At 45.5% G+C, this 25,690-nt stretch overlaps 1 protein-coding gene across 1 annotated transcript in view; it reads left to right on the top strand.

Moving 5' to 3' along the window:
• ARHGAP25 (Rho GTPase activating protein 25) overlaps positions 1-9,389 on the top strand; it is a 46,196-nt gene extending 36,807 nt beyond the window's left edge. Inside the window, exons 7-10 of the mRNA XM_081253704.1 lie at positions 603-724; positions 1,525-1,721; positions 4,351-4,877; positions 7,658-9,389. Of these exons, the coding sequence (XP_081109830.1) occupies positions 603-724; positions 1,525-1,721; positions 4,351-4,877; positions 7,658-7,865 (1,054 nt within the window). The 3' untranslated portion in view covers positions 7,866-9,389. The remainder of the gene's footprint in view (positions 1-602; positions 725-1,524; positions 1,722-4,350; positions 4,878-7,657) is intronic.
• The last annotated feature ends 16,301 nt before the right edge of the window (positions 9,390-25,690 follow it).

Here is a 25,690-nt window from a genome sequence, read left to right as displayed (position 1 = left end):
ACAATATTTAGAAGTGCTTTTTTCTGATATTTTCAGGTTTTTAAAATAGTGAATCTGAGAGCTTCATTCCTCAAATAGGTGGGATTACAGCAAAAATTCAGTGTTAGTTTTTGAGCACTTGCTGAGAATTTGAGATGCTTGGTAGTGTAACCTGAGGATGAGAGCAAGGAGGCACCATGAATTCCCATTTCTGAGATCTTCCCACAATGAAGTTTTCTTCTCTGGAGACTCCTCTGGGATAGGTGCTGAGAGCCTGGGAGAGAAGCCTGTAAAGTCAGGACCAGAGATAGTCAAACACCCATTTTAGTCCTTCTTGTCTCCTCTTAGCTCCCTGAACTGGACCCTGCCTCCTGCTGATGTGACTCCTCACCCACCCCTGGCCCCAATACCACCATCAGCAGCTGGGTTGCTTGTGTCTCTTCTTCCTTGATCTTGAATCTTTCACGGGGAAGCTAAATTCTTGTAGTCAGAGCAGACTGGTCCCATTCCTGAGACCAGAAGTAAAGAGTTGAGACCCACCTCTGGGATCCTGTGGGTACCTGGAAGTGCTTCCTTGTGGCAACTTTCTATTTCCTACTCTGGGATTTCCTGTTTGCCCACAGGTTTCTCCACGAAATCCAGCTGAACTGTGGAGTTAACAAGATGAGTGTGGACAATCTGGCTACTGTGATTGGTGTGAATCTCATCAGGTCGAAGGTCGAAGACCCTGCTGTGATCATGAGAGGTACGCTGGTCCTGTGGTGAAGGTAGGGGCAGAGGAAGTAAAGACAGTGACATCGCTGCCAAATTGCTCTGCAGTTTGCCAAGCATTTTCCGTTGATTATCTTGTCTGAGTTGTAAAATAGCCCTGTGAAATAAGCAGGCAGGAATTATGTTCATTTTCCAGATCACAGAGAGCAGAGAGGGTAAAGATTTACCAATCATCACACAGTATGATAGGCCAGCACGAAAACAGTGTTTCTTAGTCTTTTATTACTTTTAAACATCCTTAGCCAGAGAGAGCAAACAAGTGTGATTTTATAAGACAACTCCCAAAGAGGTTACTTGTAAAGCTGCGCTGAAAAGACTTCTGAGGTAGTGTCTTGGTTCAGTGAACAAGAGTCCTGACACAGAGTACTGATGTCTGCCATGGTTTGGGGGAGGCAGTATGCCTGGTATGCATTCTCTATGCACGCAATAAGAAATCAGATGTCATATTGAGGGTCACATCAAGAGAGAAAGATGTCTTCATTTCCTCTCCTGTCGTATTGCCTATAACCTGATCAAAGAGTGATCCAGAGGACTGTAGGCCGAAAATAACCCTCTTCCACCCCACTGCCATACCCTTCTTCTATCCCATCCCATTCACCACAATCTCCTACCCCAAGCAATTAAGAAGGGTCCTGTGAGGAGCAAATGAGGTCCTTTGGGACCATGGGGTTTTAGAGTCAAGTTTAGAGACATCTCATGGGTGGAGAACCTTGAGGACCACCTGCCCTCTGCCCCATGGTCCAGCACTACAAATCTCTTTCTTCTTTCTTTCAGGGACTCCTCAAATCCAAAGAGTGATGACCATGATGATCAGAGACCATGAAATCCTCTTTCCCAAGTCCAAGGATGCACCCTTGTCACCCCCTGCCCTCCAAAATGACCCCAGGAAACCTCCAGTGGCGCGAAGCTCTGTGGGCTGGGATGCCACTGAGGACCCTCCAATTTCTAGGACAGACAGCGTCAGTAACATGGTAAGGTACAGAGAACCTTCCTCCTTCCATCCGACTCTTCCTTCGGTCCAGGTCATCCCATGTAAGAGCTGCTCTGGAGTGGCAATTTAGGGAGTCCTGGGTGATGCTGTGGCAGTGGGCACAGCTGATATAGACCCATTTGAATGAATCTTGAAAGCCTGGCCTCTTTCAAAATCTAGTTTCCAGTTGGTAACCTGGAGGTGGGATTGGTGACATGTGTGCCCATCCCCCAGTGACTACGCAATGGGAATTCTCACTAAAGCCCACTCTAAACCCTTTTAAACTTAGTCCAGGGAAGTTCGATGGGGAAACTACATACCACAGTGTTAATGTTCTAGTGGGAGTTGTTGAAAATTCCGGGTGAAAGTCCAGAGAGAACGGTTTCCTGCTAAGCCATGAAACGTGATTCCTTTCTCAGAGTATGTGATGTGTTTGTGTAATATTTCTCATTCCCTGATAAGCTGTCTCAGCAATGTCAACCCCCTCATTTGTACTGAAGGGTTGGGGCTCACGTTCACAATGTCAAAAAACTCTGCAGACTCTGAAATTTAGACGATTTAGGCCAATAATTTACAAAGCTCAAATATTTTAATGTATTTATAGAGGCAAATATTTTTTAAAAGAACATGTGAACTTTATATAGCAGCTTAATTCTTTATGTGTGGTCAAGGAATGAATGTAAAATTTCCAGTTCACCAGGTAATATCAGTTGACTACTGTTAATCCTGAGGATGATTAAGAATGTATTGGAAAAAAGATGGTGGTAGTTGTGATTTTTCTTGGGTGATGCCTGTCTGGACACAGTGCATTTACTAACACTCTAAAATCAAATTAATATTTAGAAATGTTTATACTTCATATAATGAAATCATCCTAGACGTCTTTGAGAGTAGCCATTGTTGTACTCATTTGACAGGTTTCTGTATTTATTGTAACAGTAGGGGCAGCAATGGACAGGCAGTGTGCTGGGAACCTTAAATAGATCACATCTGGAGTCCTCACCATTACTCTGTAGGGAAGAATTTATCATCCACATTTTATAGCTGAGGCGCTGAGTCTCAGGGAGGTTGACCAACTGTCCCAAGATGACAGCGGTAGAATGGTAGAGAGTGGGACTTAGATCTAGTTTGCACCTCAGGGCCCAGGTCCTTCTGATTCCAGGTGGAGTTGCCAAAGCAGGTGATGAGCTAGAAGCATCAGACAGACAGCTTGAGCCCTGATTTTCTCATTTTAGGGTTCAATCTTTTTCTTTGTAATTTAATCTAAAAATATATACACATGACTCAAGAAAGTCAAAACAAAAGAAAGAGATATGTTTAGAACTCCTGCTCCCTCTGCTGTCTTCACCCACCTTATTCTTCCCTGCCTTTATCAGTTTCTTTTTTATCCTTCCAGTGTTCCTTTATGCAAATATAAGCAGATATGAGTGTAAATTGTTATTTACCTCCCTTTTTACACAAAGTGTAACATGCTCACTCTCTCCCTCTCCACACACACACACACACACACACTACTGTGTATCTTGAATTTTTCTGTTTAACAGATACCCTGGAGACCTTTTCATGTCAATACATAGGCATTACCTCATACAGCCTCAAGTTTCTGGCAGATGTATGGTGTTCCATCCTGTGCATGTACCATGATCTACTCAGCCAACCTCCATAGATGAACAGGTTTCTTTTACTCCTTTGTACTACAAACAAGGATGCAATGAATAACCTTGACCATACTTCATTTTGTGCTCAGGCAAATATATTTCTGGGATAAATTCCTAGAAGTATGATTGCTGAGTCAGAGGGTAAATAGATTTGTAATATGTAATTTTCATTAAAATTGTTAAACAGTGGTTGTGCCATTTTGCACTTCCACCAGCAATGCATGAAATAACCTATTTCCCTATAGTTTCGCCAGCAGAGTGTGTTGTCAGATTTTGGAGGATTCCCATCTGTTAGATGAGAACTAATATTTCAGTAATTTTAATTTCAATTTGTGTTTTTCCTGTTATAAGAGTGTTCAAACATTTTTTTTAATGTGTAAGGGCCAGTTGCATTTTTCCTCCATGAACTCGCTGATCTTGCTCTTTGCACATATTTATATTAGTCTTTTTCTTCTCAATTTTTATGAACTTTATGCATTACGGAGAGTAGCCTGTTCTCTGTGATATACATTGCAAATATGTTTGTCAGCTTGTCATTTCTTCTTTGATTTAGCATGTGGTGGTTTCTTTGTTTTATTTTTAATTTTGTGGGTCATGGAAACACATGTGGATTGAATTTATCAAATTACTCTTATATGGCTTCTGGATTTGGGTCATAGTTAGAAAAGCCTCCCTCCCCCCCCCATTCTAAGGTTATAAAAGAATCCTAGTTTAGGGCCCTTTACCACAAGCAAACAATTGATTTTAGTCAGCAGTTTACCTCTAGAGCATGAGTTCCTTCAAGTATAATATCCTTTTGAAAAAATGCCACACAGATAATCAACTAATGTGACAAATTAGGAGATGGTCTTCTAATTGAGTTTCATAGGTGTGTGGCCAGGAGATACTTTCTTTCAAGTCTCTAATCCTTATCTTGGGAACATGACACATGTGGGAAAAACCCATGTAACATCCGTGGTCACTTTTTTCTAGGCCAGCGACTCAGATGCAACCAGCCCCACTGGACAACGGCCAAGTGATGGGTGTCTAGAAGACAAAGCATCCAGGGAAAAGCCAGGAGATTGGAAGCTGCAGTCACGAAAAAGGACTCAGACGCTCCCTAACCGGAAATGCTTCTTGACATCAGCTTTGCAAGGTACCAACAGCTGCAAAGTAGAGATCTTTAAAAATGAGTTCTGGTCATCTTCTTCGGAGGGGAAGGCAGGGGACGGGCACAGGAGAACGATGTCTCAAGGTGTGCCACAGTTTTTCGACTCCCAGCGGACTTCCACCTACGATAACGTCCCCACCCAGCCGGGGTCCCCTGGGGATGAAGCCGGTACACTATCATCCCAGGCCTGTGACTCCAAGAGAGATGTTCATGCCAGCCTAAACTCTGAAACCGAGCCTGGGAAAAAGAACTCCGGAGAAGAGGAACTTGAATCTTTGCAGAGGATGGTCCAGGAGCTGCGAAAGGAAATAGAAACACAGAAGCAAATGTATGAGGAACAGATTGAAAAGTAAGTCACGTCCAGAGGGCCCTGGGCAGCCAGTCACCTTCCATCTTAAAAGCAATAGGGATTGTTCTCCTCTGCCAAAGAAGTGACATTATAAAACTTCAGTTACAGAAGACGCTATCTACAGCAGTTGGGCCTAATGAGAAACAGGGCAAAGGCATTGAGGAGATGACTAAATTAGTGAAAACTCTAAGCTTTACCTTACATTCATGAAAAGTTAAATATGTAGCTTAAGTAGTTTAATCAACTGTTTCCAAACAGTGGTTGTTTAAACATCAACACGTCTTAATGAATTAAGAGAAATTTTTAAAATTTTCATATTAATGTCATTCATCAACTCTGCAAACATTTATTGAGCACCTACTATGTGCCAGGCACCATCTCAGCTGTTAGAGAATAGCACTGAACAAAAGCCCTTTTGCTTATAGAGCTTTCCTTCTGGTGGAGGCAGACAGAGAATACAAATAGGTAATTAAAACATATGTTATGTCAGATGGTGGAAAATGCTAAGGAGAGAAATAAAGCAGGGCAGGAGGTTGGGGAGCTCAGGAAGGGGGTTCCAGTGTTACATAGGGTGGCTGGGGAAGGCCTCACTGAGAAGGTGACACTCGAGCAAAGGCCTGAAGGAGGGGAGGGAACTAGTGAGGTCCACGTGGGAGGGGTTGGGGTGGGTTTGGGGGAGAGCAGGCAAGGCAGAGAGAACCGAAGTGCAGAGGCTATGGGAAGGGGGGTGTCTGGCGTGTTCATACAGAGGAAGAGTGGTGGTTGGTGGAAACAGGGGAGTGACTGATGGGAGAGGGCAGAGAATGCAGAGGGCCTGGTCAGCCACCTGAAAGCCTAAGGGGGGCAGAGCTTCTGGGCACCCCTGACCTGACTGAGGCTTCACTGGGTCAGGATTGCTAACTCCCCACGATCTCAGACTGCAGCGGGTGAACGGAAGTGAGGCCGGTGACATGGCCGTTGCCGCCATTTCACACAAATCTCTAAGATGCTCGGACATGATTTGCTCACTTGAGTAGATAAACTACTTTCTTGAAATCTTTTTCACACCACTGATTTTTCCTGGGAAGAAACCTCAATCCAGATTTGCCTAAAGTCACACTAATCAAAAGTTAGTGGAATGTGAACCTAGTGGGGTTTTCGAACGACGGGTACTTTTCAGTCCATAGAGACTCAGGTACATGAAAGGAAGACTTTGGTGAGCCTGATCCTTTGTTCCCTGAGGAGGGCCACCCATCTAGAACAACACATAACTTCTTGTCTAAGAACCTGAAATCAGCTGTTTGTAGACTCTGAGACTTGGGCGACATCTTGGCAGTGACCAAGGCAGCCCCAGAGCAGACACTGAGCCCCAGTTTCTAGCACGGGGGTCATTGACAGGGTGGGGAAGAACTGGCTGCCATTGAGGTGGCCGCTCCTCCTGAAGGGAACAAAGTCTTTTGAATCCACTGTCAGGGGAGCCTCCCATTCCATCCTCGGGAGAGGAAGGAGAATTAACAGTCTACAGTGCCTGCTCTAAGCTTCATGCTTCAGACACGCCTTCTCATATAATCCCCTCAGTTATCCCGTGAAATAGGTAATACCCCCATTTTACAGAAGAAATGGGAGTTTAGGAAGTATAAAAAGGTTGCACAGCTAGTCATTGGTGGGGCTGGGATTTGAACTCGGGTCAACCAACCTCCCAAATCCACTCAGATTCTACCTCTCCACTGGAGTCAGTGGTCAAGATCTAGCATGGTGTCTCTTTTGAGGTTTCCCCCCAAAACAAGAAGGATATGGAGAACTCAGAGAAGAAAACTAAATTTGTAATGGGTGGAATTCCAGAGGAATGAGACTAATTTGGCTTTAAGAAGAAACAGGCAGGGGTAAGCAAGGCTCTGAAGAGGGGCCATTGACTGCAAAATGGACCAAGGCCCTTGAAGATAGAAGCCAGAGATGGGCTCAAACAGGAACTCAAGTCTCCGTATAAAAATGAGCAGGCCATTGGGTAGCAGGGAAGCAGCATCTCACAGAATGAAATTCTGAAGCCACTTTCCAATCATAGCCTCCTTACAGGCCTGAAATTCTCTCCTTTGGCTCAAAAATGTCATATGTACTCTCATTCCCAAGGGTTAATTCAGCACAGCCTGGAGGGAGAGAAATGGGCACCTGAGACTAGACGAGGATTTTGGCCAGTAACAGTGAAAATCCTGCGAATTCAGGAATCCAACAGATCCTTCACTTGGAGTGGGATTCAGAAGCAAGGGTGGGACTGGCAGGACAGTTGCTCCCAAGGGGCAGCTCCCCCAAATTCTCCAAATCTTGGTCCCCAGGAGCCTTCGTAAGAGAAGGCTCTGGTCCGTGCTCTGCAATGAAGCAGGATGAGAAAGCATGCATGTGTACACGGGTGCCGGGAATCTGGAATCTGGATGGGGTTCAGCAGTCAACCTTTCCACTGAGCAGGACAGAGGCAAGGCGCTGTGGGGCTATAAATATTAGGGGTGGTCTCTTCATTCAAAGACTTTATTGTGTGGTGGGAGATACAAAACACAAAACGACGTGAAAAACAACACAGGAGATGTCATGATATGGATGACAAATGACAAAAAAGGGGACAGGCTCTTGGAATTCAGGATTACTGGGAAGTCCTCCTGTCGGGGGTGGGACATAACTAGGAAGTACAGGTTGGAGATGGGTCTTGGGATGTGGAAGGTAAAGTGGACAGAGGGGGTTGAGGACAAGGCTGAAGGGAAAGTCTAGAGGTCACACCCCGTCCTTTCATTATTTTCTTTCCTTCCTCGTAGGCTTGAGAAGGAAAATTATGATGTGTGGGCTAAGGTGGTGAGGCTCAGTGAAGAATTGGAGAAGGAGAAGAAGAAGTCTGCAGCCTTGGAAATCAGCCTCCGCAACGTGGAGCGCTCCCGGGAGGATGTGGAGAGGAGGAACAAGGCCTTGGAAGAGGATGTCAAGGAATTTGTCAAATCGATGAAGGAGCCCAAGACTGATGCTTGAGGGTCCCAGGAGCACCACAGAGACAGCCTGCAGAGACCCAGCAATGCTCCCTTTCTTGCTGCTAGCTGATGACCAGGAAGCAATATTCCTCCCTAAGAAGGAGAGGACAGTTTCCGGGGGAAAACATCACATTTCCCAGTAGATAAGTCAGTGGAGTTTGCAGGAGGATAAGCGTGAGCAGGGACTTGTGTGGACATCTCCGAGCCCCGGGGCTGTATTCAAAGGGATTGCATTATTCCAACGTGGTCTCAGGTCGAGTGAAGCGGCACCTCCTGTGGTTGAATGGCTGTGTCCAATGGAGACTCTGCTGCAGGCCACATCCCAGGACCCAGGCAACAGGCTGACCCCAACAGAGGCTGGACTGAGGAGTTGGTTCTTTGTTTCCTGTGTGGGACATTTCACCTAGTCAGATGGCCTCCGAGTGTCTCTGAGACACAGGGGCCAAAAATGATATTCAGCTGGATTTATGAAAGTAAAAGCAATTAGAAAATTAGATTCAAAAAAAAAAAAAAAAGAAGCAGGGCTATTGGCAATCCATACAACACCATTATGAGAGTAAAAGCCTCCCCTGCCTGGGGACAGATGCACCCCTCTCTGGGCACATGGCTTGATGAGCAGGTCACGGGCTGCATTCCAATCCCACTTGCCTTTCAGGGGCCACGATTGCATAGAGCAGGCCCACTATGATACAGCTTCCTTAGATGCTAGTTGGGTGTTTAGATAGTAACAGTCATCCTTCTGCATTAAGCCACCCTGGCCAAGGCCCCTGGTGAGGCCCCAGGCCTTGAGAGGTAGGATGGTGGAGTCTTTAGTGGTTTTCGTCATTGTTCTAGTTAGGTGGTCTCCAAGCTCTTTTGACCCTGTGCCCCATCAATAGAAAATATTTGAGCATACATTCCTCAACATAGGTATATTTATTTATTTATAAATTGTACACACGTACTACTCTATTGCTATATCATAAAACATACACAGGACAAAAATTGAATCATGATGAGATAAAAACAAATGTAAGTAGGTATTCTCAAATGTGCTTTTAGCTCTGGAAACTCCTGGCCCAATTTCCCAGCACGTATTACCTGTACTAATGTTACATAGTTCATCCCATTACACCCATAATTTTCTTGAACTCTTGAAGCCACGTGGCTGAATTAGTGGTTTGGAATCTCCGGTTACCACAGTGAGAGTTTAGCCTTCTGCAGCATCTGTGTCTCCTTTATTCCTTTCTCTCCCTTCGTTTTCTCCCTTTTGCTCCTCCTCTCTATGTTTTCTTCACTCTGGTTATTCCCCACTGCCTGTGGCCATGACATATCACTCACAGAGTGAAAGGGATGGACAGGGGGTCAGTGTTTCTCAGTCCTGCTACCCAGGCCCTGCTCCACCCACCTCCAGCCCCCCAAGGACAAGACTGACAGAGGACAAGGATGACACTTAGAGCTGCTCGTAGAGACTTGCTTACAGCAGATTGGGGGCGGGGAGACTGATTTGGAACATTATTAAGTAAAGCAATAAAATATTTGATTTCCTGGAGTTGATTTGTTTTTCAGTTGCAGAGTAGCAAACATAGAAACACTTCCTGAACACCTAATGTCCACTGATGAGTGTCTATGGTCCTGCCAGACGTGTGCCATGTTCTCCCATGGGTTCCTGGCACGGACCCTTTGAATGCTAATATAGACTTGAGTATGGAAGTAGCCGGCTTCACAGTTCCAAAGGGAACATTTGTTTGAAGGAGCAAAGAGGAAGCCCTGAAGCCTGTTTGCTTAGGGGTCCATGTTATAGGACCTCGCTGGGTCTCAGGCTGGGTGGAAGGCCCATGTTTGAATCCCAAGCCCCTCCTGGTCAGGTGATACTTCTCATTCCACACCTTTTGCCAGAACTGCAAGATCACAGAGCATCAGAAGCCAGAATATCAAGTCTTCTTCACAATCGGGAGGGGACCTGGCTGCCTAAGGTGCTCCTGTGCCACCCTCCATATGAGGAGAACACAAGAAAGAGTTTCTCAAGGACCCCAGGCCGTCGTGAGCCCAAGGAAGGGCCAGGGAAGAAGGTCTGGGGTCTGAGGCCACTGTCCTCAGTGCCCCAAAAGACCACCTATGCTATGCATCGCAACGTAGCTCCAGGCCTCACCTGGACCTGGGAGCCAGTTTCTGGAAGGCAGAACCAGACTGACCTATGTCACGGGTGCTCTCTTGGACCCAGGAGCTCCCACTGTTACTTTCAAAGCCCTGCCATGGGCGGGATCTACTGAATCTGTCTTTTTCCAGCCACCCACTCTCTTTCCAGCCTTCCCGTCTCTTCTACCGGCACAGGTGCTGAGAACTCCAAAAGGTCTTCAATATGCATGTTAAAACCCCTTGCCCTCTTCCCACCAACATTCTGCATGTCCTCACAGCCTCGAGCATGGCGTGTTAGGGCATTTTCTCCTAAGCGTGAGGTACATCTGATGGTTTTCCATATGTGTGTGCACTGGGTAGGACACTTTGTATTAGGGGATTGGCTGGGATGAGTCCTGTCTACATCCGCTTGGACCACTCTAAAGAAATCCCACGGACTCGGTGGTATCCATTTGTCACAGCTCTGGAGGCTGGAGTCTGAGATCAAGGTAGGTGAGGATCCTTTTCTGGGTGGCAGGCTTCTGGTTGTATCCACACATGGCAGAAGGGGGTAGGGAGCGCTGTTGGGCCTATTTTGTAAGATATTAATCCCATTCGTGAGGGCTCTACCCTTATGACTTACCTCCCAAAGGCCACATCTCCTAATACCATCACCTTTGGGGGTTAGGATTTCTACATGTGAATTTTTCTGGGGGGATAGGGTGACAAACAGACCAGAGCAATTCTTTTCCAGTGAATCTTGGTCAGTCTGAGGCCTGGAGAGATGGAATGTGACGTCACTAGTACAGAGTCTGCTGCCGAGGATGCAAACAATAAATGTTTTGTTGTTGTTGTTTTGACCAATTGTTTAAGTCCTACTCAGAGGCCCATCCTCTCAGGAAGCATGGAGCAGGGGACTCCAAAGCAGCCCAAGGCTCTCGAGAAGCGGGGGAAAGGATGCAGCACGGCACAGTAGCTGATGGCTGGGCTCCCAGCTCAAGACAGGAGGATGTGTGTGCACTGACGTCATGTAAACTTCCACATTCCACCCCTTCCTCTGCAGATACCATCAGGCTGTGTGCTGGCCCGGGAACAGAGAGATCACTTAGAGTCTACTCCTGCCATTCATGTGGCCTGCTTTCACAAGAATGGCATGAAATCTTTCATCCTGCAGGAGAAGCCTGGGTGAAGGGAGGCCCCAAGGATGAAGATTCAGCTGCTGCTCTGGAGATTCAGCTGTTACACAAGACTGGCCTTTGGTCAGCAACAGAGAGCTGCCAAGTGACTTCAGACAAGGAGTGAGCAGAGAATACCAACAAGGATGTGCAATGCCAGCCTCTCTTTCCTCTGATGCCTGGAAACTATCTTAGGATCATAGAAGAATAGCACTGGAAGGCACCCTTGAACTTGTCTAATCTAACCTGTTCATTTAATGGATAATGAAACCGAGACTCAGAGCCAAGTGAATTGCCAGTGTTTATGCAGCGATGAGGAAGAGGATTAAAGGGCTCTTCTGATCCACTGTTCACGGATTCTTATGCTTCATGGCTTCTGTCCAAAAGTTCTCTCCCCCACTTTCACAACCATGCTGTGAAACTCATTGTCAGTCGCTAAATGCTTCCAGGATATAGAGCTGGCTCAACTCTTGGTCACAACAAGACCCACCTCATATGATGCCAGTTTCCGCTTCCTCTGCATTTCCAGTGCTGTCCTGAGACAGTGGTTCTCAGACTTGGCCTCACAATAGAACCTCCTTAAGGATCTGATGCTCAGATCCCACCCCATAGCAACTGAATCAGAATCTTAGGGATGGGGCCTGGGGATTTTCTTTTCTTAAAAAAACTTTCCAGTTAATTCTAATATGCAGACAGGATTGTTAAACATGGTTCTAAAACTGCTAAGTTTGGCTCAAGTCATGACTAATGATAATATTAAATCTACCTGCTCCCCTTTCCCATCTCCAGTCAACACAACTGTTGATTTATCATGTGTTCACTCATTTAGGATAAGAGATGCCTACAAGACAGAAAATGGGTTTAGGATATGAACCCATTTTTTAGATGGGGAAAACTGAGCCTGAAGATGTTACCAAAGAATTTCAGTATAACAGTAGTTTAGTCATTGAAGAAGTCCCAGGAGTTTGAGACTTCCTTAACACCTGGGGATACACTCAGCTTATACTTTTAGGGTTGACATAGGCCAAGGAGATAAGCACTTCAGGGCTTGAGTTAAAGCGTCCTGAGAACAACTCTGATTAAAACCGTCTCCCTTTCAGACTCATAGTAGATTGAGAAATCTCTACCAGAAGCCTCTGGGATATTAACCACAGATGAGACATTCCTGGGAGACACCCCTGAAACTTGTGTTAATCATTAGTACCATCTTTATACCACGTAGTTATCTGATTCCTATCAGAGAGCTGTGTAATTAGAATGGGAGCCTGGTGGGGTCAGTTGTGCCGTGGGTGGAGAGGTGGATGGAGTGTGAGACTTCACCATGGAATAGTGTAGTGGAGGATGCTGGTCACCTGAGAGCACAGGGCATACAATCTGAGATGGGTGAAGAGGTAGGGACTTAAAAGGGGACAGGAGGACTCAGGTAGCAGGACGGAGAGCTCATTTGCCCTCAAGCAAAGCTGACAACTGGTCAAAGTTGGCACTTTGACCACCTTTTCTGCTCCCTTCTCCCATTTACTGATTGGTGTCCTCCCAGCCTGCAAGGCCCATCATGTTCAGATATCATCCTGGATCCTTGATCGATGTCATCATCAACATCATAACAGGAACTACCATTAATAAGGAACAAATACCATTTATTCTCTGTGCCAAGGATTTTGTACATGTCATCTCCTTTAAACCTTAAATCGACTCTTGGATTAAATGCTACTCTACCAATTTTACAGATGACAAAATTGAGGTTTCAATGTAGCAGAGCTGGGAACTGACACAAGTTTGTCCAATTTGCCCAATGCTATGGCCCTCATGTAGAGGAGTACAACATAGAAAATGATCTCTTAAGTAATGATAGATTAAAATAAAATTTCCAAGAACGTTCCAAGTCTTTTAAGGAGAGAAGACAGGTGTGGGTCCAGGAAAAAAAATCACTAATTTTGCCTTTTCTGATTCAGCATCAATGTGGAGAAATATCTGCAGGCAGATGCCTCCCCACAACCCCGGATCTCACCCCACCTGCTTGCCCTGAGGATGGATGGGGGCCACACATCACCTGGTCTTTGCCTGGAGTCAGTTCAGGGTCCCATGTCATCGGCTCCACACTTAAAAGATCTCTTGGGAATAACTCTGGGACTGGGGTCTCCTAAGAGCCTCTGTTTCTACTGTGCTAAGAAGTCAGTCTCTCTACTCTGAACTTTCTCACTTATTCTCAACCCTCTTTTCCATTTATTTAGAAAACACTTTTCTCTTCCCACGAGCCTAGTAGGGCCCTCAGTGGGCATGCTGGATGCTTTTGAAGGATGTACTGTCAATGAGATCGTTGGGAGAGAGAAAAACCTCCCCCTGTTCCACGTGGAGGCGGATGTGGTGGCAGGGGTGGGGACACAGGGTCACGCGTTCCCCATCCTTTCCTCATCTTAAGATATGTCATAAGTTAAATATATGCTCTGCCCTGTGGAACCTTAACCTAAAACAGATCATTCTGTCTGGAAGCTTGCAGCTTCTGAGCAGAGGGCACTGGACAACCTTCAGTCTGTTTCACATAGTCTGTTTCCTAAATACTCCTGGTAGATCAGCGAGCAGAAGAAATGTCGCCATATGAACTGCTCTAAAAATAAGGCCCATCTAACGAGGCGTTTACCCATACCCGCCCTCTGCTTCTTGCTTTTTATCATTATGGCCTTTTGGCTAGGATGCAAAGCCCTTATTTCCCTTAGAAGCTGTCCTGGGGCTGCCACCAAACACATTCATCGGGAACTTGAACTTGACCACCAGGAAGCAGGCGGTCTGGATTAGATATAGTGTTTATTTTAGGACTGGATATTACCTTCAACGAAAAAACAACCCCAATCAGAAAAAGCCAATACCCTGTTCTGCAACTGAGCTTACTCACCTGTGGAAATGCTGGTCCTTAAACAAAACTAATACCCTCAGAATCCAGCTATCGCCTTCAAGATTCTCATGCAGGATTTCATGGTATTGGACCCAATTGTGTGCACATAGGTTGTTTGGCTTGCTCTTCGTAATACTTACCTAGTCTTTGACAGACATTATTGTGTGTCTTCCTTGCTCTTCTGAGAGTAGTGGAACCCGTGCCTCAAAGAATTTGAGAATTACTGAAAAAGTAAGATACATGAAAATCATATGGCATCTAAAATCTTCCACCCCTGATGGTTTATCTCTACACAGTGATAATCTGGGTAACTGTGTTGCCAATGATATCTTTACTCAGTACAAGTAAACTGCACCTAAGATACAGCAAAATATTACAATACTGATTCTTCCTCCTACAGTTTAGTGTTTTAGAAGAGCTACATTTGTATGGACATTTTTTTTTTTTTTTTGCACGGTACACGGGCCGCTCACTGTTGTGGCCTCTCCCGTTGCGGAGCACAGGCTCCGGACGCGCAGGCTCAGCAGCCATGGCTCACGGGCCCAGCCGCTCCGCGGCATGTGGGATCTTCCCGGACCAGGGCACGAACCCGCGTCCCCTGCATCGGCAGGCGGACTCTCAACCACTGCGCCACCAGGGAAGCCCTGTATGGACATTTTAAAAAACATAATATACTTATTGAGTGCTTCTATTCCCTAAGCATGGTAGACTCTGATTTACCTGCAATATTTCTATTACATCTCACAGTAAACTATGAGGAAGGTGCTGGTATCATCTCCACTTTACAGATGAGGAAACAGGCTTCAAGAAGTTAAGTAACTTGCTTAGGCTCATAGTATCCTGCTAACTAATTTCAAGTGTGCAAATGTTTTTTTATTTGCACACCTGAAATTAATATGTCCAGTGTGTGCTTTTCCAACACCATAAGCAGTTAATTCTGACACTCTCTGCTGGGAGATGGCATCAGAACCCACAGGTTAAGGGCTCGGTCCTGCAAGACTGCTCCCCCATTCAACCCTTCAGGTACCAATTGTCACCTGTGCCTCTAACTGACCTGCTACAGATCAGAGGTTCCCACCATCCCCTGCTCAGTTGTGATTCATTTGCTAGAGTGGCTCACAAAATTCAGAGAAGCATTTTACTCACTAGATCATAGGTTTATTATAAAAGAATATAACTTAGGAACAGCCAGATGGAAGAGATGCACAGGGCAAGGTACATGGGAAGGGGCGCAGAGCTTCCTTGATCTCCCTGCATCTCCATGTGTTCATCAACCCAGAAGCTCTCCGAACCTCATCATTTGGGGTTTTATTAAGGCCTCATTCCATAATCACAATTGGTTAGATCATTGGCCACTGGTGATTGAACTCATCTCCAGCCCCTCTCCCCTCCCCGGGTAAATGACGAGACCAAGGGTATGGACCACTGAACTGGCCCTAGTGATGGTTACTTACTTTCTTTACCTGGCATTCCTATTTAAATTGTTATTTTAATTTTTCATCAAATGTGTAGTTTAATTCATATAATTTAAATGCATGTGTCAATTAAAAGTAATAATTATTATAATGGTAATAATCACCAACTTTTATTGGGTGCTAAATATTGCCGGCCAGACTGTTCTAAGTGCTTTTTGTGTATTAACTGAGTTAATCCTACAGAACCCCCAGAACTAGATAGCACTATCCCCTTTTTATAGCAAAGGAACTTGCTTCTGCTTTTGCTCCTGCCTTTTACTGTGACTCTGCAAACTGTCTCGCATCCAGAGGAAAACATTTTTCTGACAGCTTCTGGGGTTGGAGATGGATTTGGGGACACATGAGGGCAATGCTAACACTTCAAACAATCTCCAGTAATTGGGTGAATTGTTCATCTGACAAACTTTTTGGTAAATTAGTCTGCTTCACATGCTAATAGCCAAGCTTGGCCAACTGGAAACAGAGATTTACTGGAAACCCCAGAAAAGCATAAGTGAAGTTCGCACCTGGTAGGAAAAGAATTAGACAGAGGGTACAAGGAAAGGCAGAGGCCACTTCCTGGACCACTGAAATGAAGATCAGGGCTGGGACAAGGTGGGATGAGGCAGTGGTTAGAGATCCTGCAGAGAGGATCAGCAGGGCTAGAGAAAGCTCGCCATTTGGAACTCCGGGGGCGGGGGAGTGCCTTCTGTCTCCGGGTTGCCTGTGCAGTTGTACAGCTGAGGGGGGCAAATGCAGCTCCTTCGCTCTGCTGTCGGCAGCCTGCACTCTGCCCTCCAAGCCTCCATCCTGACTGCTCACCCCAGGAACGGGGCCCTTTGCTCCACACAGAAGCATGTGCAGCTTGCTAAGCCTAGCACCTGCAGGGCTGCACCAGCCCACGATGGGCACAGTCTTCATCTGACACCAAGGAGCCACACAGGCTGCTGATGACTCTCCAGCAGAGGTCTTGGTGGGGCGGAAATGGAAGCCTAGCTGTTGAGAATGAGGAAGTTCAGGCCTGCCAGGCTTGTTATAAGTAACTTGGTAAAAATTCAGAGACAGAGGGGAAAAGAAGTTCCTTAGATCTCAAGAGATCTGCGAGGGGTCCATCTTAAGATAGTTCTTTATTAGTAATTGAAGGTACTATTATTACTTATAGCAGATGAAAAGCTCTCGTGGATAAAAAAAAATCAGTATCAAAAAGATTTAGGCATGAAATAGAGTTGCCATATGATCCAACAAACCCACTCCTGGGCCTATATCCAGACAAAATTATAATTTGAAAAGATACACGCACCCTAATATTCAGAGCAGCACTGTTTACGATAGCCAAGACATGGGAACAACCTAAATGTCCATTGACAGATGAATGGATAAAGAAGATGTGGTACATATATATAATGGAATACTACTCAGCCATAAAAAAGAGTGAAATAACGCCATTGACAGAAACATGGATGGACCTAGAGATTATCATACTAAATGGAGTAAGTCAGAAAGGGAAAGACAAATGCCATATGATATCACTTATATGTGGAATCTAAAATATGACACAAATGAACCTATCTACGAAACAGAAACAGACTCACAGACAGAGAACAGACCTGTGGTTACCAAGGAGATGGGTGTAGAGGAGGGAAGGAATGGAGTTTGGGATTAGCCAATGCAAACTATTATACATAGGATGGATAAACAACAGGGTCCTACTGTATAGTATAGGGAACTCTATTCAATATCCTGTGATAAACCATAATAGAAAAGAATATGAAAAAGAATATATATACACACAACATTGTAAATCAACTACACCTTAATAAAATTAGAAAACAAAAAGGCTTAGGAATGGAGAGAACCATTAGGCTGAGAATTTAGCAACAGAGGCCCAGACTTTCATTCTAAAATTACTTCCTTTCTCTAGGGGGTGGGTCGTACTGGTTAAGTGTAAACAGGGTTATTACCTTGGGAGAATTGTATCTGGTTTGTAATTATTTAGTCTACTTCAAGGTGTCCACTCTGCCTCCTAAAGCTTTGTCTGCCAGCAGGACAAGCTCAAGTGCCTGCACTTGGTGTAGGGGGCACTTAGAGCATGGCCAGGCCAGCGCCACTATGTAGGACCTGCACCATGGGCCCTGCTCCATGTGTGCACACACCTGTGGTCCCCATGTTACCCTGGGACCCGCCGTGTCAGCTGAACATGGCCCTCGGCCCAGCTTGGCTGTCTTCCTCTGGGGCCCAGGACCAATGCCACGACAAGGCTGCCACAGGAACGTGCAGTCCGCCGCTCTACGGTGTCTCCTCTGTCCCTATTGTCATGCCATTCATTTGACTAGCAGTGCAAGTGTCCCTCAGAGTGACCTGTGAGAAATCACTTCCTTCACCCCTAAACTGGGCCAGTGGGGAGATCTGTCTTACCCACCACACGTGATGACCGAATAGGATGCTGCCTGTGAAAGGATGATACAAATGTGAGCCATTGGTCTGAGGATTAGGGTTCTGCACTTCAAGATCCCCAGAACAGGAATTGTCCTGAAAGCAGGCTTTGCACCCCATTTCCCTGTCAGCGCCCTGTCTCCCAAGCAGGAGCAGGGAACAGATTCTTCCCAGCCCCTCTGACTGCCTGGGTTGAGCATGAGGGTCCTTGCCCAGACGGAGGGCACCTAGGCCTCCTGATGCAGCCCGAGAAAATGGGCTGTTCGCGCACATAAAGTCACTATGGGGAGTTTCACGTCCCTGACCCACGGGGAGCCTCCAGGGCAGGAATGTCCTTACACAGCTCGTGGAGACCCCAGGGATCTGGCTCCTCCCTTTTGCCTTCCAGGAACCGTGTTTGCATCAGAGCACTTGGTGTGGAGGAAACGTCTGAGAGAGATACAGAAGCAAAGCTTGTGCCTTCAGCCGAAGCCTCCTGCACTAGGACGGAGGGATGAAGAGACTCTGATGCACGTCGAAGCTTCCTGTTCACTCCTGCACACCACTAAGAAAGAAGTCTTTCTATTAAAAAAAAAAACCCATTTCTCCCTCAGATGTTCTTTTTTAAAGTTTTTATTGGGGTATAGTTGATTTACAATGTTGTGTTCTCCGCAAATGTTCTTTAATAGCCTTTTAAAAGGCATTGTTTCAAAAGAGCTCAAGGTGGTGAACAATGAATAACATTACCATTTGTGTAAAGACTCCTGAATTTGAATCCCAGTTCTAGTCTATTCAATAATATTATTTTGAGTTCTGCATCACCATTAAAAATCATCAGAAAAACTCCCACCCTTGCTGTATTAGTTTTCTAGGGCTGCCATAAACAACAGGGATTTATTTTCTAATAGTTCTCGAGGCTAAAAGTCCAAGATCAATGTGTGGGCAGGCTCGGTTTCTTCTGAGGCCTCTCCCCTTGGCTTTCGATGACTGCTTTCTGCCTGTGTCTTCACGTGGTCTTTCCTCTGTGTGCATCTGTCCTAATCTCCTCTTCTTGTAAGGACATCAGTCATATTGGTCTAGAGCCTACCCTAATGACCTCATTTTACCTTAATTACCTCCTTAATTACAAAATTACAAAATCTCTCCAAATATAGTTGCATTCTGAGGTACTGGGGGCTAGGACTTCAATATATAAATTTTGGAGGGGGACACAATTCAACCCTAACACTTGGTAACATTTTTAGCATCATCACTTACATCTCCAATGAAGAGGCATTCCCCACTTTACAGAATTTCCTCTACACATCAGTAAAAATTTTAATATCTTCACAACTAGAAACCAGGGGCTATTGTTTCATTTAGTTTTAAATTTTCTATCACAGGAGATGAGTAAGATCAGAATTCTAAAATTTGGTTGACCCATGGATGCCATGAGAAGGGCATTGGGTGGGGGGTCAGGAAACCTGGCTTTTACTTGTAATATAAGCATTTCTATTAGATTATTTATTAAATTAATAATAATAATAATATTAGGAAGGCGTGATGAGGCACTATTTAACTTGACCCAGGAACCCTGAATGCCCCAACTGGCACTCACCCAGCCATTACTGTGGTGGGTTTGTAAGGATATGCCAGACAATTGCGTGCTCTTCCTCACTATAAAGGTTTTGCCCCAAACTACAGTTTAATCCCTCAGTGATGTGGACTGGACCTCGTGGCAGCACAGGGGCCCTTGGTACCTGAGCTAGAGGTGGGTTTGCAGCCTGTTCTCCAGGAGGACTTAGCGGCTTCCTCTGCCCCCAGATGCTGGGCCCCCGAATCTCCCCATTCTGACACTGGAAAAAGGCAGACCTAGGGAGAAGCTTCATCAAGAAGAGGAGGGGAGGAGAGTAGTCTTCTTAATCTCTGTGGAGAGCTTTTCTAAGCTCTCATTCCAGACTCCCCAGGAGCCCTACCTATCTCCCAGCTGGCAGAAGGCAGGGATAACCTAACTGTTTGTGTGTGTGTGTGTGTGTGTGTGTGTGTGTGTGTGTAAAATTCACTTCTCTTGATTCTGAACAGTCCTCAGGAAGAAAAAGTAGTGGGGATCAGTGGAGGTGGTGGCAGGGATGAGATGACCTCACACTTGCCTCCGAGTAGCCGAGGCAGGTCTGTAGAAAACTGCTAGAATTTGGAGAAATGTCCCCATAAAGGTGAAGATGGCGTTTTTGAACGCCTCTCGGAGACCAGAGGCCTAGCTGTTAAACCCACTGTGAATGAGGGAAGAAACCAATGGAAAGTTGAGAAGCCCTCAATGAAAAGTTGAGACGCGTTGGTGGCCCACTCCTGCCACTAGTGGGAGCTCTAGGTTCATGCTGCCATCAACCCGAGGATAGGCTAGAATATGGGGTGAGGATATTTTGGTGGGGCCTTGGACTAGGGGATGAGAGGCTGAGGTCAAAACTCTCCCCTGCAGTGCTATCTTTTGAGAGTCTCATTATTCCACACAGTTAGTTTGGCGAGAGAGGCCACCTCTTCAGTTCCTTACACACTGTGAGATCTAAAGACGAGGGTGAGGGCCCAGGAAACAAACACCCAGGAGGCCAGAGAGCCTGCTTCCAGGTTGTAAGCTTCAGTTTGGCTGGGAATTGGACAAAAGGCATTCATCTTAAAAACCCCAGACATTCACCCTGGAGCAATCTCTAAGATTTATAGCAAAAACTTTATTGAAATAAAGTGGTCCCCTCTGAACATGGTGCCTGAGAACCAGGGGTAACAAGAAGATGCTGAGGTGGGCATGGGCATCCTCATCCCCACCTGCATGCATCTCATTAAGACTGACATTATTTATTTATTTATTTATTTATTTATTTTATTATTTTTTTTGCGGTACGCGGGACTCTCACTGTTGTGGCCTCTCCTGTTGCGGAGCACAGGCTCCGGACGTGCAGGCTCAGCGGCCATGGCTCATGGGCCCAGCCAATCCGCGGCATGTGGGATCTTCCCAGACCGGGGCACGAACCCGTGTCCCCTGCATCGGCAGACGGACTCTCAACCACTGCGCCACCAGGGAAGCCCTAACATTATTATTTTTAATTCTGCAATTTGAGACATCCCAGGTTTCTCCTCCTTCTAAGTCATTGTTTTAGGAAGGATGGTGCTGAACACAATAATAGCTTTGTGGCTGCCAAGGGAAACACCTGCTGGGAACCAAATGTGGAAAGATTCTTCCCCCAGGCCTTAGAACAAGGTCCTGCTGGCAACACACTGTTTTTACTTCGCTGTACTTATCACTGTTTGTGGTAATACATTTCGGGTAAGATTCTTTGATTAATGTTGATCTCATCTACTAACCTGTAGACTCATGGGGCACAGACTGTGTCCATCTGGTTCATGCATGAGCCTCAGTGATCAGCAGATTTCCTGGTCCACAGCCTCTGCTCTTTTAAGACCTAGAATGGAGCACCCAAGGGTGCGTCCAATAATTCCCAAAGGAGGTATTTTAAAAGAGATACACTCGGGCTCCAAGCTCTGAAGAACCACTCCTTGTACAGAAGTATTTAGTCCTTGTCACCAGAGACACTATCCCATCATAAAGGTCTTTTGCGTGGCTTCCACCTAAACATTTTGGCTTTTGTGTGTATCATATTAATGATACTGGTTGACATGAAGTAAAAGTTTCCGCAACAAAAAATACAGATAATTAGTTTTTGAAAAGATATGAAGTAAAGCAGCCCTGGATTGAATTTTAGGTATTTTTAGCTATCATGTACCAGGCATTATTTATTCTAACTAATAGTTTTGGAGCACCCAGTGAATGCCAGCCTCCATGAAAGAGACAAGAAGACAAGATCCTTGCCATCACACAAGGGTCCTTCTAGAGCAGAAGGGAGAGAGATGCAAGAAAGCAAACAAAAGAACTGCAGATTGTGATTAATGCTATTAAAGAAAGAAATAGGGTGCTCCGCTCGAGAATAAACAGATTTTCAGAGATAGCCCTAAGGACATTCCGGCAAAGGAAAGGGCAGAGACACTGTTCCTGGCAGATATGGGCTTAAATTATTCAGAACACAGTCCTTGTGAGTAGACTTGTCCAGTCAACAGGAGACGTGTCGTAATAGCAGCATGTACATGTTGCTGTTGGGACACACAAAGAGAGCACCCAACACCAGATGTGAGGGAGCTCCGTGGAGAAGATGCCACCTGAGCAGTAGACTTATCATGAGCAGGTCGAGGGACATTCACAGGAGGGGAGGAAAGGGTTCCAGGCAAAGAAGGCAGCACGTGCAAAGCAGAGCCATCACTTAATTCAGAAACCAGCCATCAGTCTGGCTGGGTGCTTTTAGGTACCAGAAGAGGCTAGAAAAGGGTGGATTGAAATCAAAGTGGCAGGATTTTATATTAATTGTTCAAAGTTCACATCTCTGAAGAGAGTCATCAACAGTGGTTCGCCCTTAGTTCCAGCTCAGACTTTTACAATTTTCTGCTGAGCACACTGGTGCAAAATCTGAAATTTAAGAACTTTCTTTTTCTCTTCTGCTAATTTTCCTGGTGTCAGCCGTTTCTCATCTCTTTCTTTCTTGATTCCATTGTCATCTCTATTCATTATGTTTATCACCTGGCAGCTGGAACAGTTATACAGTCAGACTAAGAATTTTGGAAATGAATTGTTGCCTTAAAACGCTTCAGTCCCTCAGTTGCACAGAGCCATTGGGTTTTTATTATTTTATAGTAACCTGTGGCTCCAAGCCCATGCGGGCCACTCTCTGTATTACTTCTTTTGTCTCTATATATTGATAGCCTTGAAGACAGTGCAAAGAGCTCAGAGCATTTTTTAAATTAATTTTTATTAGAGTGTAGTTGATTTACAATGTTGTGTTAGTTTCTGCTGTACAGCAAAGTGAATCAGTTATACACATACATATATCCACTCTTTTTTAGATTCTATTCCCCTATGGGTCATTATAGAGTATTAAGTAGAGTTCCCTGTGCTGTACAGTAGGTTCTTATGAGTTATCTATTGTATATATAGTAGTGTGTATAGGTCAATCGCAATCTCCCAATTTATCCCTCCCCCGCTTTCCCCCTTGGTAACCATAAGTTTGTTTTTTACATCTGTGACCACTTCTGTTCTGTAAATAGGTTCATTTGTACCATTTTTTAAGATTCCACATGTAAGCGATATCATATGATATTTGTCTTTCTCTGACTTACTCCACTCAGTACATATATACAATGGAATATTACTCAGCCATTAAAAAGAATGAGATAATGCCATTTGCAGTGATGTGCATGGACCTAGAGATTCTCACACTGAGTGAAGTCAGAGCATGTTTTATTAAAAAGGAATTCTTGTTTTTTTTACTTCTATCTTTTGGACTCCCCACGCCACCCCCAGCAGTAACTTCTCTTATCCAATCTTTTATGCTCCACCCTCATCAGAGTCGCAAAATCACTTTCTCTACTGGAGATGTGTTATTGATCTGTGTGTTTAACCTTAACTCCCCCCCGACTTCTCTCCTTGCCATCTCCTTAGTCAGTCTATCAGTCTAGCTCCTCTCGCTTTGTCTTCTCCTGATGCCTTTTCTTTATCTGGCTCTCTGTTTCTTTGCCCATCATCCAACTCTGCATCACAGAAGTCTCATAACCTGGCAGACATAGACACAGCCCAGAGAGCAGGCGCTGGAGTCCAGCTGTGTGGTGTGTGCAGTGCCAGCCTCCCTCCCCACTTGCCAGCCTCAGCTAAAGTCACTGACCATTCCCAAGTCTCAGTTTCTTCTTCTAATACTGGTTTTAAGCTGATTCAGTTAAGGTGTTTGGGTGTAAATAAAAGGACACCCAACTAAGAGTGACCCAGGCAATGGAGACATGTAATAGTCTCTCCTCTTGTGAACTCTGGAGGCAGGTGGTACATGTATGGGAGGGCACCTCCACAATGTCTTAGGAGCTCAGGCTCTCCCACACTTCCCCCTCCCTTGTCATCCTCAGCCTTTTGGCTTGTCTCATGCTGGTCACCTCCTGTTTCCAAAATGGCCACTTCAGCTCTGGGCTGCTTGATCACAGCTGAAGTCAAGGAGCAGAAGACAGATGCTCCTCTCCCTCTGAGGCATTGTCCTTTGATCTGGAAAAAGAAGCCTCCCCAGAAAACTTGCCTTAACTTTCCATTGCTCAGAATGGAGTCACGTGACCACTCATAGCTATAAAGGCAGCTGGGGAGACGCATATCTGGCCAAATGGGGCAGGACACCTTGGTTTATTCAGATCAGTGATGAGCCATGCCATGGTGTGAGCTAAATTGGGTTTCTCTTAGCAAAGAGGCAGGAATAAGCAAGGGATCAGTTGGGATTTTTTAACATCTTTATTGGAGTATAATTGCTTTACAATGGTGTGTTAGTTTCTGCTCTATAACAAAGTGAATTAGCTATACATATACATATATTCCCATATCTCCTCCCTCTTGCGTCTCCCTCCCTCCCACCCTCCCTATCCCACCCCTCTAGGTGGACACAAAGCACAAAGCTGATCTCCCTGTGCGATGTGGCTGCTTCCCACTAGCTATCTATTTTACATTTGGTAGTGTATATATATGTCCATGCCTCTCTCTCACTTCGTCCCAGCTTACCCTTCCCCCTCCCCGTGTCCTCAAGTCCATTTTCTCCGTCTGCATCTTTATTCCCGTCTTGCCCCTAGGTTCTTCAGAACCATTTTTTAAAATATTTTAGATTCCATATATATGTGTTAGCATATGGTATTTGTTTTTCTCTTTCTGACTTACTTCACTCTCTATGACAGACTCTAGGTCCATAAGGGGTCAGTTTTTACCTGCTACTTCATGATGCTGCCATGAGGATTAAATAAGGTGTCACCCTTGGAATGATGCCTGGCACTTAGTAAGAGCTTAGAAAATGTTAGCTATTATTTTTTATTTTGATCTCAATCATTTTTGGTCCTGTCTCATCACGCCCTGGCTGTAGCATCCAAGTGTCTTTTGAGTAGTCAGTTCATGCTCACTTTTTTTTTTTTTTTGCGGTACGCGGGCCTCTCACTGTTGTGGCCTCTCCCGCTGTGGAGCACAGGCTCCGGACACGCAGGCTCAGCGGCCATGGCTCACGGGCCCAGTCGCTCCACGGCATGTGGGATCTTCCCGGACCGGGGCACGAACCCGTGTCCCCTGCATCGGCAGGCGGACTCTCGACCACTGCGCCACCAGGGAAGCCCTATACTTCATTTTTAAAATATACAAATATATAAAATTTTAAAAAAGAGTATCACATTCAACCTGTCATCCAAACTACAAAACACTGAATCATCTGGGTTCTCCACACCCTGCTCTCTCTTCCCATCACATCCAAGCTCAGTAATTCTATTTTTTTTTTTTTTTTTTTTGTGGTACGCGGGCCTCTCACTGTTGTGGCCTCTCCCATTGCGGAGCACAGGCTCCGGACACGCAGGCTCAGCGGCCATGGCTCATGGGCCCAGCCGCTCCGTGGCATATGGGATCCTCCCAGACTAGGGCACAAACCCGTTTCCCCTGCATCGGCAGGCGGACTCTCAACCACTGCACCACCAGGGAAGCCCAGTAATTCTATTTTTGAAAATATCTCTTGAATCCATCCTCTCCCCACCTCAAGCATTTATACTGCCTCAGACCAGGCCTTTTTATCAACTTCCCTGCTGGACCCCCTACCTCCAATATCTCTCAACTAGGAAATAGAGCTACCCTGGGAACAAGTGACCCTGGTGGAAAGGGATGGACAAATAGCCTACGTCACAGTAGGTGGCCACTGAGTCTGAATAGTCAGTGACCTGCAATTGTTTC

Source organism: Mesoplodon bidens (assembly GCF_964165515.1).
Source record: "Mesoplodon bidens genome assembly, chromosome: 14".
NCBI classification, from domain to species: domain Eukaryota; kingdom Metazoa; phylum Chordata; class Mammalia; order Artiodactyla; family Ziphiidae; genus Mesoplodon; species Mesoplodon bidens.
The sequence above is the reverse complement of the archived record's forward strand: the minus strand, read 5'-3'. Positions and strand labels throughout refer to the sequence as shown.